General features: G+C 37.6%; 1 protein-coding gene across 3 annotated transcripts in view; it reads left to right on the top strand.

Moving 5' to 3' along the window:
• The first annotated feature begins 2,698 nt into the window (after positions 1–2,698).
• The window catches only part of LOC129870182 (rhodanese-like domain-containing protein 8, chloroplastic), a 52,759-nt gene continuing 41,590 nt past the window's right edge, over positions 2,699–13,867 (top strand). The window contains exons 1-3 of one of the 3 annotated variants that reach the window (XM_055944839.1): positions 2,699–3,035; positions 6,233–6,286; positions 6,888–7,037. In XM_055944839.1, coding sequence (XP_055800814.1) covers positions 2,820–3,035; positions 6,233–6,286; positions 6,888–7,037 — 420 coding nt within the window. In that variant the 5' untranslated portion in view covers positions 2,699–2,819. Of the gene's footprint in view, positions 3,108–6,232; positions 6,287–6,887; positions 7,038–13,867 lie in introns of all 3 variants that reach the window. The other 2 variants (XM_055944838.1, XM_055944837.1) reach the window with 2 other exon arrangements.

The raw sequence follows: 13,867 nt of genomic DNA, 5'->3' as shown, positions 1-13,867 counted from the left end.
TCCGCCTGAACGGGAGATAGAGTTCACTGTAGATGTGTTACTAGATACTCAGCCCATATTTATCCCTCCTTATAGAATGGCACCTGCAGAATTAAAGGAATTAAAGGAACAACTGAAAGACTTGTTAGAAAAAGGCTTCATTAGTCCTAGTACATCACCTTGGGGAGCACCGATATTATTTGTGAGAAAGAAAGATGGGTTACTGCGAATGTGTATTGATTATAGGCAGCTGAATAAGGTAACAATAAAGAATAGATATCCCCTCCCCAGGATTGATGACTTGTTTGACCAGTTGTAGGGTGCTAAGTGTTTTTTGAAGATAGACCTACGGTCAGGCTATCATCAGGTACGGGTAAGAGAAGCAGATATCCCAAAGGATACGTTCAGAACCCAATATGGGCATTATGAATTTAAAGTAATGTCTTTTGGGCTGACTAATGCTCCAACGGTGTTTATGGATCTAATGAACCTAGTTTTCAAACCATTTCTAGACTTGTTCGTGATTGTATTTATTGATAATATTTTGGTCTATTCATGATCGGAAGAGAAACACACGGATCATTTGTGGATGGTACTTGGGGTGCTTCAACACTAGAAGTTGTACGCTAAATTCTCTAAATGTGAATTTTAGTTGACTTTAGTAGCATTCTTGGGGCATGTTATTGGAACGGATGGCGTTCGAGTAGATACACAGAAGACTGAGGCTATAAGGTCTTGGTCGAGATCTACAACATCTACAAAGGTACGTAGTTTTCTAGGGCTAGCAGGGTATTACAGAAGGTTCGTGGAGAACTTTTCTTCGATTTTCGCACCTTTAACAAGGCTAACTCAGAAGATGGCTAAGTTCCAGTGGACCGAGGCTTTTGAATGAAGCTTTCAATTGTTGAAAGATAAGTTGACTATGACCTCAATTCTAACTCTTTTTTAAGGACTAGATGGCTATGTTATTTATTGTGATACTTTTGGTGTTGAAAATATGGAGGCACTATCTATATGGCGTACACGTTGATATCTATACGGATCACAAAAGCCTCCAATACATCTTTAAGAGAAAAGAGATGAATTTACAACCGAGAAGGTGGCTAGAGTTCCTGAAAAATTATGATGTTCACATCCTATACCACCCAGGGAAAGCAAATGTTGTAGCAGATGCACTCAACTGTAAATCAATGGGTAGCTTGGCAGATGTACAACCAGAACGGAAAGAAATAGTCCGTAAGATTTGCCAGTTAGCTAGCCTTGGAGTCCGTTTAGCTGATTCGGATGATGGTAGAGTTTCTGTTTGAGGAGTTGCCGAATCCTCTATCATAGAAGAAGTAAAGCAATGCCAGTACAAGGACCCTGTTCTGGCACAGTATAGGGATGCAGGTCTTCAAAAAGAAACGACTCCATTCGAGATCACACCTGGCAGAGTGATAAGATATAGAGGCAGAATCTGTGTACCTGAGATTGCACGACTACGGCAGCAGGTGATGGGAGAGGCATACTATATCCGCTATTCTGTTCATCCAGGGTCAACCAAGATGTATCATGACCTCAAATGTTTATATTGGTGGGATGGCATGAAGAAGGACATAGCAGAGTTTGTAGCCTAGTGCCCGAATTGTCAACAGATTAAGAGTGAGCATTAGAAGCCTGGCGGACTGTTACAAGTGATGGAAATCTCGACATGAAAATGGAAAGCGATTAATATAGATTTTATTACAGGCTAGCCTCGCACTCTGCGGAAGTATGATTCCATATGGGTTGTAGTAGATAGGCTGACAAAATCAACCCATTTCCTTCCAGTTAGGACTATATTTTTGGAACATGTTTTTTTTCTCTAAAATATTGCCATGTGATCCATGCTATCTATAAAGTTCTTTGGTTTTAAATCATGATTTAGGTGCTACTTTATGTTTATAACTTATGAATATGATTCAGCATTATCAGATTATTACTATTTTCAGATTTATGCATATTTTCGTTGGAAGTATACTTAGCACCGAGTAGACTTTTGGGAGGAAGGTTTTCGTTTAGCGTATGTGGATTGAATGTTAGCCTCTTGATAGAAGACTTTTAATTTTCTTGTATCGCAACTTTCATGTCGTCATCTTCTGCTTCACCATAATTATTTTTGTTATTGTTAATTTGTTGCAGGTAATGGTGTTATATTATTATGTTCATATATAATGTAGCTTGTTTTTCTTTCTGTGTAATAATATCAAAATAATTTTAATTTTTGATATCAATCGAGAAATTCTTTTCATTAATTATTAGTGTAATTATGAGTTAGCATGTTCCTCTTTCAGTACACTGTTTATTTTAAAAAAATTATGTTATTTTATTAAAGTGTTTATTTAGTAATATAATAATATAACGTACACACAATAATTTATTCTTTTTATATATATTTATTATTAGTTAACGCAATACATAAGTGCAAAAAACGTATACTTAATTAATAATAATTAAAAAAGAAAAGATTATTAGTTTTAAGGATAAAAATGGATCAAAAAGATGAATTGAAAGATATTTATTAGCTCAATAGATGAATAAGGGATATATTTAAATCTTTTCGGATAGTTTAAGAGTATTTTTGATCATTTTGCCTTAATTTAATCCCAAATTAAGGGAGGGTCAAAGTTAAAGTGGTCCCTTATTTTTCTCAAAAAACTGGTCGCCATATTTTTTTTTAAAAAAAAATTTGAGACCTCATTTTGTCCAAAAAAAACAAACTGCAAATGTTATCCATTCCATGGTATCTGTCCTTAGTTCTTGTCACCCAATCCCAAATTGAATTGAAGTATCATTGAGTAAACTTGAAATTTGGTGATGCGATGAGCTTGTTTTCAGTCATGAACGTGGCAAAGCCATTTCTACTTGCTTGTAACAAACCAAGTACATGTTTTCTCAAGATTCCAAAAATTGCTGCTACTACTTTGAATAATAGGAACAAGGTTTTGCCGTTAAGGTGTAAAAGTTTCTCCTCGTCTTCAAATGGTGATTGGTTGGAAGTTTCTAAAGAAATTGACAATGAGAAAGAGTTTATAGTGGTAAATTTCTACCGCTTTGTTTTCATTAAAGACCCAGAAGAGGAGGTCAGCAAACACCTTTCCTTTATGGAGGTAGACAACATGTGTTGAGTTCACATTTTAGGGTTCTCATGCTTATATGTGGCACTTTTAGTCAAGAATGTTTTTTTTTCTTTGTAACTTGAAAAGATTAAAAGGAATATGCTTCTATCACAAATTCCCGGTGATTCACTAAGGTTTAGCTAAGATGGATGGAAAGGAAGGGAATGGAGTGGAAAAATGAATAAGATAGTGCCTTTTCACTTGAAAATATGTCTTTCATATCCATTCCGGAGGGAGGGAGGGGGAAATGAGTGAGGGGATTACAAGGTGGGAATCGAACCCTCACCAACAAATCGAGGTTCAGGTAGCCGACCAACTGAGCTACTGAGATTCTCTTTTTTCCTTAATTTCCAATTCCTTCAAACCAAAACCAATCAACTCCTAAGGATCCAGCAAGCTGTTTATTTACAAGTTAGTCATGGTGAGTATAGTAATATCTCTAAAGTCTAATAGCCAAGCCAGAAAAAATGCATGAAAAAAAGAAGAAGACAGCTGTGTAAGCTGTAGTCTTGAGACAGATATGTAAAATTAGTATTGAAACTACAGCTTGCAATACACTGTGCTTATTCACACCATACTTTAAGCAAGTCCTTTTTTCATTTCTATAGTCAGTGAAGTCTTCAAATCTAATAGAATGTAGTTTAAGCCTGGACAGCTTTACTGGGAGATTTCTAAAGAGTTATGCATTTTATATGCATAACACTGCTTATCTAAGTCATGATTTAGACAGTTTAAAATCCTCTTGTCGCTAAATTTTGGAGCTAATGAGTATACTATTTTGTTTAACTCATAGCTGAATTGTGTGATCAATCTCATTCAAAAGTTTAAGCTGATAGAGAGGGGAACCGTTATATTGAGAATGGTGGTGAGACTTGAACCTAGGATTTTTGCTGCTATAATACTATATTGAGAAGGGTGAACCGACGCATCAAAAGGCTAAAATAATTACAGAGGAGTCACATTTACTCTTTCTTTTTGATCTGCAACACCATGAGATAACTTAATAATCGTTAATCATCAGAAATACAGAGAATGTTTAGTGTCCAACAAGGGGATTCAGTTCTTCTATGTTTCATCTAATGCCTCTGTATCATACCATGCTCAATGCTCAACCATCGTGTGAGTTCCCTTCCAGCCCAAGCAATTGTCTGTATATGTATGCTTATATGAACTACACAGAATAAGGCAAAATCCTGGTTGATAAATTTCAAAATGGTAGCACCAATTTCTGGTTGATAAATTTCAGGTTAGGGAATCATAAAATCTGCATGCTCTACTCTTGGAATGTAGTCAAGCTTTCTCGAACAAGAAGAGGTTTAGTGCTAGAAATACATTTAACTGTACCCACATTGCAAAGTACTCCAACTCACGTTATTTCTCTAAGATACACTTTTCATTTTGTTTGGCTTGAATTCTATAGAACTGGTCAATCAGTGTTGTCAAAAAGCTAATTTAAGCACACTTAAGCGTGAAGCTCAGAAAAGCTCAAGGATGACACTTCCCCTTGCTTGAGCTGTGCTTTAGTGAAGACAAGGCACTAAGCATGTGCCTCATTGCCCATGGGTTTTATCTTAAATGAAGTGTCACTAAATAATAAATACAATCAGCAAAAGAGATATATCAGTCGTTAAGGAAAATGTTATAAATGACTTTTGTTAATTTTTTCTTGCATTACATACATGTTTTTACTTTGACTAGATACACAGGTCATCCCCAAGAGAGACAATTTCAAGTAACTTGGATCTCTAATTCAGGGCAATGGAGAGATCGATGATGATGTCACACATCGTATTAGTGTAGGGTGGGTGAAATGGAGGCTCGCCTCGGGAGTTCTATGCGATAAGAATGTACCACCAAAACTTAAAAAAGAAAGTTCTATAGAATGGTGATTAGGCCGACTATGTTGTATGGAGCAGAGTAATTGCCAGTTAAAAACTCGCATGTCCAAAAGATGAGAGTGATGGAAATAAGGATGTTGAGGTGGATATGTGGTCATACTAGGAGAGATAAGATTAAGAATGAAGATATCCAAGACAAGGTGGGAGTGGCCTCCATAGACAAGATGGGAAGCGAGACTGAGATGGTTCGGACATGTGAAGAGGAGATATGCAGAGGCCCCAGTGCGGAGGTGTGAAAGATTGGCCACAGTGGGTTTTGAAAAAGTTAGAGGTAGGCTGAAGAAGAATTAAGGAGAGGTGATTATACAGGACATGACACAACTCCAACTTCCCGAGGACATGACCTTAGATAGAAAGTTTTGGAGGTCACGGATTAGGGTAGAAAGTTAGTAGATAATTGGGCGTTGTCTCATTTCCTAGCAGGATAGGTTGGTGCAGCATGTCTGTTTCTCAAGTTTTATTTTTGAACTGTAGTAGTAGCATTTGTCTCGTAGTTGGCCTATTTTACGACTTTTGTTAGTCCTCATTATTTACTCTGCTCCAGTTATCACATAGTTATGGTGGTTCCGCCTCTTTGATATGTTATGTTATGTTATGTTATCCTTATTATTTTCTAAGTCTTCTTTACTTCTGTATTGTTCTGTTAGCTTCTGTAATGTTCATTACTCGAGGATAAAGTTGGTGTTCATTTAATATGTCATCCAATTTCGGTGGAGGACATATTGAACTGCTATAAAAGGAATGGAGCCCCAGCATTAGCTGGGACAATTTTGGTGGAGGACATAGTAACAGTTTCATTCACCTTGTGGAAAAGAAGATATTGACATATTTTACACGTTATATTTTATTTTAAATGTTTGATGCTTTGAATTTTGATCCTGCTATATGAATTCCAAAAAAAGCATTACAGTTGTTTTTTTTAACCTCAAAAAATCAATTTAAGGGATCATGGATTATGCTGCATACAGCAATCATCAACTATTACTGGCTTTGATTTCAAACACTGGTTAAAGGCAACTTGTTCTTTTCTATTGAGATCATTTTACTTTAGATCATAATGTCTCTGTAAAAATTATTTGGCTTCAATTCTTGATGGCTTTCCAGTTCTTAAGGTTTTTAACTACACACTGTAGCATTTATATCAGTGAGGTGCCTGAATATATGTCTAAGTGCTCTTTCAGTCGGATTATTATAACAGATATTGCCCTTTGATTGCAGGGACGAAATATACATGGACGCATATATTTAAACAAACAGGGAATTAATGCACAGGTAGGACTTTTTTTTTACTATCCCATTGTTTTTACCATTGTCTTTTGTGCTTTGTGCATTTCCATTGTTTAATCACAAATTTGAGTTTCATGGTTCTACTTGGTATTACTATTCAGTCGAGAGTTCAAAATGTTAGTTGTTTAATGTTTGGTGGGAAGGAACATGTGGAGGCCATTAGTTAGTTTTGAGTTTTTGTTTCAGTAGAAAAAAATGGTGTACTTATATTTAAATTTTTTTCTTCGAGTTATAATTTTATGCACATACAGAAAAGGAAACCTAGACATTCAATTTAGGATAGAGAGAGTGATATGAAACAAGATAAAACATGATGTGGTAAAGAAATATTAAGAAGCTACCATGTAATCCACCAAAAAGTTGGTGCTTTTTTTCCTTAAATGAGCATAGAAAGGACAGATTAACTATTAGCATGCCTCGTGGTCCTCAAAGTATATCTTTTCCTAAGATAACATATTCCTGTGGTCCTAATCTGAAATTTCTTTAGATCACCAGCTTAGTGTTGCTACATGCCATATTAAATAATCCCTGCCAGCTATAAGTCAAACAAAGTTATTCTGTCTTCTGATACTTCCTGTTGATGCAGTACAGTGGACCAAACAAAGATGCCCTTGCTTATGTTAAGTGGGTCAGGGAAGACTGCAGATTTTCTGATGTACTTGTCCAGATCTCGTCAGCATCCAATGGGCATGCCTTTCCAAGATTGAAGCTGCGTTATAAGCCCTCTCTTGTACAGGTTAGTCATGTCCATCATGCATGTTGGTGTGTGCTTGTCTGCCTCACCAGCCATTTCATGGATAATAACTCAAGGGATAATTTTTCTTCAGGACGTGTGAATTTATAGAGATTAAATTTTCACTTTATTACTCCCAACCAATAATCAAAATTGTCATATTATGTATAGCAAGGACATGCTTAATACTTTAGATTTGAACTTTGTGCTTTGTTATGGCAGCCTCTTAGGCCCAGGATTATGCCTTCTTGCAGCCAGGCATGAAACTCATTGGCTTCTGGATGTTTTTTCATGACAATTACAAGACCAATGCAAATACGAGTATTTGGTCAAAACTGCTTCCTGTTTCTTCACTGCTTCTTGGTTGCTTCTCCCTAACATTTACACTAGGTATTTTTCAATTGCTTAAATACTAGAGCAAAAATAACAACAACATATCCAGTGTAGTCCCACACAGTGTCTGGGGAGGATAGTATGTACATTGACCTTACCTTTACCTCAGAGGTGATGTAGAGAGGTTGTTTCCAATAGACCCTCGACTCAAGACAAAGACAGTCTAGGAAAAGACATAATGAAAGTATAGCAGACAATAGATAGTAACAAAACAACATATAGTAACATAACAGTACTATAACAAAATACTACTATAAATAAACTGCACGAAATAATAGATAGTCACACAAATCGAAGAACAAGAAACTAAAGAGTAATCCTATGACTACTAGTAAGGGCACAGACTCCTACCTACTAGTAGGGAAACACTCTTACATCTCCTCCTCACATGCCCAAACCATCTCAACCTCGCTTCCCGCAAAAATAGAGAAAAGAAAAAGTTAGGAAATGCTCCGAAGGCACATTCTCCAAGAATTCTCTCTCTCCTGCTTCCTAGGATTGTACAACACCTTTTCCGGTGACTTTTCTACCGAAATTCTTTCTTTGTTCTTCTCAACCCAATTGTAACCACCCTTTTCTCACTTCTTACTTTTCTCTTCTTTCTTACTGGGGAAAATAGGATTTACTACCATGCCAGTTTTAAATCTACGACATCTCTAAGTACAGTTCAAGGTCAGAAACTTGGTTTGAATGGACAGTGTGCAGCAGGCATTTGATGAGGAAGCTACTATAAGCATTAAAGTCATGAAATGGATAGTCCAGGTATTTACTCCAAGGAGCAAAAACAGACAGTTAGGAGATGGAAATTTAAAGACCATTACATAGAATTCTTCTGTACGCTTAAATACAATGAACATGGTAGGTACATAGTTTCATTGCTTTACAACGGGACAACGGTCAGTTATTATCACACCTGAAGTTACACTAAAAGCTGGTTTGGAGGATATAGCCCATAAAACCATTAGATTCATCAATGCTCCAGAAGAAAGGAAGTTAATACAATAGCTAGGTATCCATGACTTGAAGCTTCATACATTTGCTTTCAAAACCAACAGATGGGCGACGGAAGGAATAAATAAGCCAATGATCAAAGCATCGATACCAAAATCATTATTCTTGGAAGTTTGGTGCCTTCAGAAGAGGATGTACTCGGAAGATGCATAGTCGGAAGTTTCTCGGCTCCAAACCATGAAACTCCGACTTTGAACGACATTTGAAGATGGGCAAGCAGCAACTGGAGATCCTCTCATTTCCTCTTCGAGATGCTTCCAGGAAAGAGGCACAACATGCATGTTCTACAGGGGGAGTGGAGTTGGAACAGCCTCAAAATGACTCTACAATGGTGGTCTCCTTTTTCAGGGTGCTGGCCGGACGAAATTCCCAGGAGTTGGGTCGGGATTCGTTTCTGGGGTTGCCTGTGAATCTATGGCCTCAAACCACATTCAAACGAGTCAGCGACATGTGCAGTGGCTGGATTGGAACTGAAGAACAAACCAAACCCAAAAACCATCTCCACTCGGCAAGAATTAAGGTTAAAGGAGATGGAAGAGCTGTACCACAAGAGATAAGAGTTGGAATGTGATGGATTCATATACCAAAACCCCAATTTGGTGCGGATTTCAGCAACAGTAAGAAGTGGGAAGCAGATCGTCCATGGTGGAAGTGAAGGAACATTGGGTAAAGAGGGTATCGCTACCTATATAGGAGAAAACTTTCCAGTGTCTTTAACGGAGACAGAAGTCGTAGTCCATGTGTGCGTGAATTTTAAATATCAACCACGTGACATGCAAACTGGGCAGTTGGGGTCAGAAAATCTTATATAGATGAAAGCAATAGGCCAAAATAAGGAACTGGGCCCCAATATTGCAGAACTGGTCCAAGCATGATTATTTATAGCCCAATGACTCAGACCTTCTGGAATGCAAGTTCAAGCAAACAACGAACATCAACTCAATTACAGAAGGAGCAAATTTCTATGGGGATAAAGCTCAAGATATTACTTTTTCTGAGATGAGAACTATGATTGAGGAAGAGGGTAACCGAACCACACCCGTCAAAGTGTTTCAATGACAATCATCTCCTTCTACTCCTATTTCTAGCTGGTAATCAGTGGACTTGACGAGAATTGATTCAACAAACAGTCTGCATGCAGAAGAAGAAAAAACTTGACTGTAGAGGAAGACACACAAATGATGAACACTAATGGTAATATGTCTCCTACAGTAATAGAGGAACCAAAGATTAACTGCGGCACTGAAGATCATATTCAGGTTTTTCAATTAGAATCTGTGAATGGTGGGGAAATCTGAGAAGTTGAAGATGCCTAACCAATTTTAGTTTGGCAACAAGGTGATTGCTTAGACAAAAGGGGATACGCCTATATGGGTCAGTCAATATTTGGTCAAATTAAGGAAATTGTTCAGAGTTGATTTTTGGGGACATGAGGAAGAAGCCATGGACTACTAATGTAGATTGATAGAAGCAGAAATGCAAGGAGGATGGAATCAAAGAGTATTATCAAGAAAAACAAGTTCAAGGGGATACAAAAGTTGAAAGGATTGGTCAGGGTCAGGGGAAAGGCTTTGACTTTAATTATCAATGAAGATCAAATTAGTCATGTGGAATGTGAGGGGATTAAATAACATGGATAGAAAGAGGCCAGTGCGGAGTTCTTTACTTGACTGGGGTGCAAATGTTGTATGTTTGCAGGAAACAAAGCTGGGGGGGATGTAGAAGACATTGGAAAGGAGCTTTGGGGAGGAAGGTGGGCAAGCTATGCCTGTCCTGAGCCCAGTGGAACCAGAGAGGGAATCTTGACGATATGGGATAGGAGCGTATGGAAAGGGCAGGCTCTTCAAATTGGGATACATACATTGACCCCCCGATTTGAAGGCCAGTTGCAGGGACAATGAAAGAAGAGAGGTATGGGAGGAAATAAGTGATGTAAGGGGTCCGATGGAGGGCCCATGGGCAACTATTGGGACTTCAATATAATTAGATTTCCTACAAGAAAAAGAAATTGCAAGAAAAGGTCCGCATCTATGGTGGAATTCTCAGACTTAATAGAAGATTTGAGTATTATTGATCTTCAGCTAGGGGGAGGTGCTTATACTTGGTACAGAGGGGATACATATACTACTGCCTCAAGAATTGACAGAATCTTGATTTCTGAAGAGTGGGATAACAGCTTTAGCAACATCAAACAATCTCTCCTTCAAAGAATGACATCTGATCATGTATCTGTTGTATTGCATTGTGGTCATATTTCAAGTTTGACAATTGGTGTCTGAAGACAGATGTATTTGTTGAAAGAGTTAAGAGTTGGTGGACATCTTTTTATTTCTTAGGAAAATCTTATTACATAGCCTTAAATTAGCTTTGAAACATAAACTAAGGGGTGTAGTAAAAGGGACCAAGGCAGCTTGAACGTACAAAAGTCTAATTTGCTAATCCAGCTAGCAGTGTCGGACAGAGTACTGGAAGACAAAACTTTAACTGAGGGGGAAATTGTGGAGAAGGCATCCTTGCTGATGAAGTATGAAGAACTGCTGAAACATGAGGATGTGGCATGGAGGCAGAGATCCTAGGCCATCTGGCTGAAGAAAGGAGACAAAAATACGAAGTTCTTTCATAAAACTGCTAATGCCCACAAAAGATGCAACGACATTTATCATTTATTGATCCAGGATGAATTAATCTCAGAGCCTCAGAGAATCAATAATGAGATGGTGGATTTCTACAAAAAAACTCCATACTGAGACAGTAAAATGGAGACTAACATTCAATTTTGGGAACTGTCCAACAGTTTCTAAGGAAGGAAAGGATCTTTTGCAAAGCAGATTTGAAGAACAAGAAGTTTTGGGGTGTTTGAAAATGCGTGCTATGGATAAGGCTCTAGGTCTGATGGTTTTACAATGGGATTCTTTATCAAACGTTGCGAAGTGCTCAAGCAGGACATCCTCAGGTGTTCCACCACTTCCACTCTCATGCTTTCTTTGAGAGGAGTCTCAATGCAACCTACATTGATTTTGTCCCTAAGAAGAATGGTACAAAAGAAATGAGGGATTCATAAAAGGAAGGCAATTAATGGATGCCATACTGATAACCAATAAAGCAGTGGATTCAAGACAGAAACAGAAAAAACCTGGTATTCTTTGCAAGCTAAATATTGAAAAAGCATATGACCATGTGAATTGGAACTTCTTAAGCATGGTACAACAAATGGTATTTGGAGTGAAATGGGTGAAATTGTGTATGTCTACTATCAGATTCTCAGTAATCATTAATGGTTCCCCAGAAGATTTCTTTCCCTCTCAAAGAGTTCTCAGGCAGGGTGACCCTTTGTCTCCTTTTTTTTTCTTCATAATTGTCATGGAAGGTTTTAAAAATATGGTTAAAAATGCTTAACTCAATGGGTGAGTTAGTGGTGTTGAGGTTGCCATGAATGGACAAAACCGTCAGGAGATTACACATCTCCAATATGCTGATGACCCCTTGATCGTCTGTGATGCAGTGGTGGAGAAACTGAGAATTTTGAGAATTATTTTAGTTCTTTTTGAAGGTATCTCTGGGCTACATATTAAATGGAAAAAGAGCCATATTTTTCCAATTAATGTAGTTACAAATATGGAGGCCTTGGCAATGATCCAGGGGGAGAAGTGGAGGCCCTGCCTGCTTCTTATCTTGGCATGCCATTAGGGGCCAAATCAAAATCTGTAGGAATCTGGAACAATGTATTGGATAAATGTAAGAAAAAACTTTCAAGATGGAAGTGTAAATACTTGTCCGTGAGGCAGGCTCACTCTGATAAATTCAATAACAGATTTTTTTCCAACCTATATGATGTCCCTTTTTCCCACTCCTATGGGAGTCATTCAAAGGCTGGACAACTTAAGAGGGAAATTTATGTGGCAACGCAATAAAGAAAAAAAGGTGTACCATCTGATAAAGTGGAAATAGGTAATTCTCGACAAGGCTGAAGGTGGATTGGGAATTAGAAACTTGAAGAATACAGTAAAGCACTCAACTAGAAGTGGTCATGTAGGTACTGTCAAGACCCTCAGAGCTTATGGAGCAAGGTGATCAAATCTAAATATGAAGTAAAAGACAACTGGATGACAAAACAAGTTAATTCAGTTTATGGTGTTACTCTTGGAGATCTATCAGGTTATGGCCTGCTCTTCCGAATCAAGTCTCCATAAGAGTACAAAATGGTTGCAGGACATCATTCTGGAGTGATATTTGGCTGGGGAATGAAGCTTCGAAGGATTTATTTTCTGATATATTTGTTCTAGCTCAACAACAACAGAGATCTATAACTGAAATGCAGTCTCCTCCCTTCTCAGCATCAGCAGAGATCTATAGCTGAAATGTGGTCTTCTCAATGTTGGGAACTGATACTGGGAAAAGACCTGAATGATTTGGAGATGAATAGAATGATTGAGTTTTTCAAGCAGATGGAAAATTTTACAGGATTTTAAGATGGAAATGATACTCTGAAATGGCAGGGACATAGCAGTGGAAAATTCAGTGTTAATGCAGCTTACAAAATGATGAATCAACCTCTACCTCAACTCATCAATTGGCCCTGGAAACATATTTGGAAGACCAAAATACCATATAAGGTGGCATGCTTCCAAAATACCACATAAGGTGCAAGCTTCACATGGTTACTGGCATAGGAAGTTGTGCTCACACATGAAAATTTAATCAAGAGGAAGTGGACTCTCTGCTCAAGATGCTTTTTATGTCAACAGGAGGTGGAGACAGTTGGACATCTATTTTTGCACTGTAATGTAACTGATCAGTTATGGAAGATCTTCATTAATCTCACAGGCATAGCATGGACATTGCCTAGAAAGATTACTGAAGCTCTCTTTAGTTGGGAAGTAGCTGGAGCTGGAGCAGATGATAGAGACAGATGAAGGATGGTCCCTGCATGCATTTGGTGGACAATTTGGAGAGAAATGAATTCTAGCTGTTTTGAAAACAAAAGCAATACAATAGATCAGATCAAACTTAACTGTATTATACTTTTCTGTTTTTGGTGCAACCAAATCTACCCTGAAGATAAGTTTACCATCCTCAAAAAATAAAAAATAAAATCGAAGATAAATATCTATCCTTGATACATTAGGTTCTTGTGAGGAAGGTAGATTTTTGCTTGCTTTTGGTCACTTGTAAATAAGGTTTCAGTACTACTCATGTACTGTTTTGTGCTTAATACATACAAAATGTTACCTTATTAAAACAATAAATAAATTTACACTAGGAAGCATGTAGCCTCAAAAGTCTCCTAGTTTGATGTTCCTTTGAGTTCTTCATTAGTTATAGATATTTCAAACCTTGGTCAAATGTGCAACATTAGTTGGATTTTTTATTGGTTTTCTGGATTTAAATGAGTCCTCAGGGCGTATTCATGAATGTAATTATGTTCTTGG

The sequence above is a fragment of the Solanum dulcamara genome, chromosome 10, assembly GCF_947179165.1.
Source record: "Solanum dulcamara chromosome 10, daSolDulc1.2, whole genome shotgun sequence".
Lineage (NCBI taxonomy): Eukaryota > Viridiplantae > Streptophyta > Magnoliopsida > Solanales > Solanaceae > Solanum > Solanum dulcamara.
The sequence above is the reverse complement of the archived record's forward strand: the minus strand, read 5'-3'. Positions and strand labels throughout refer to the sequence as shown.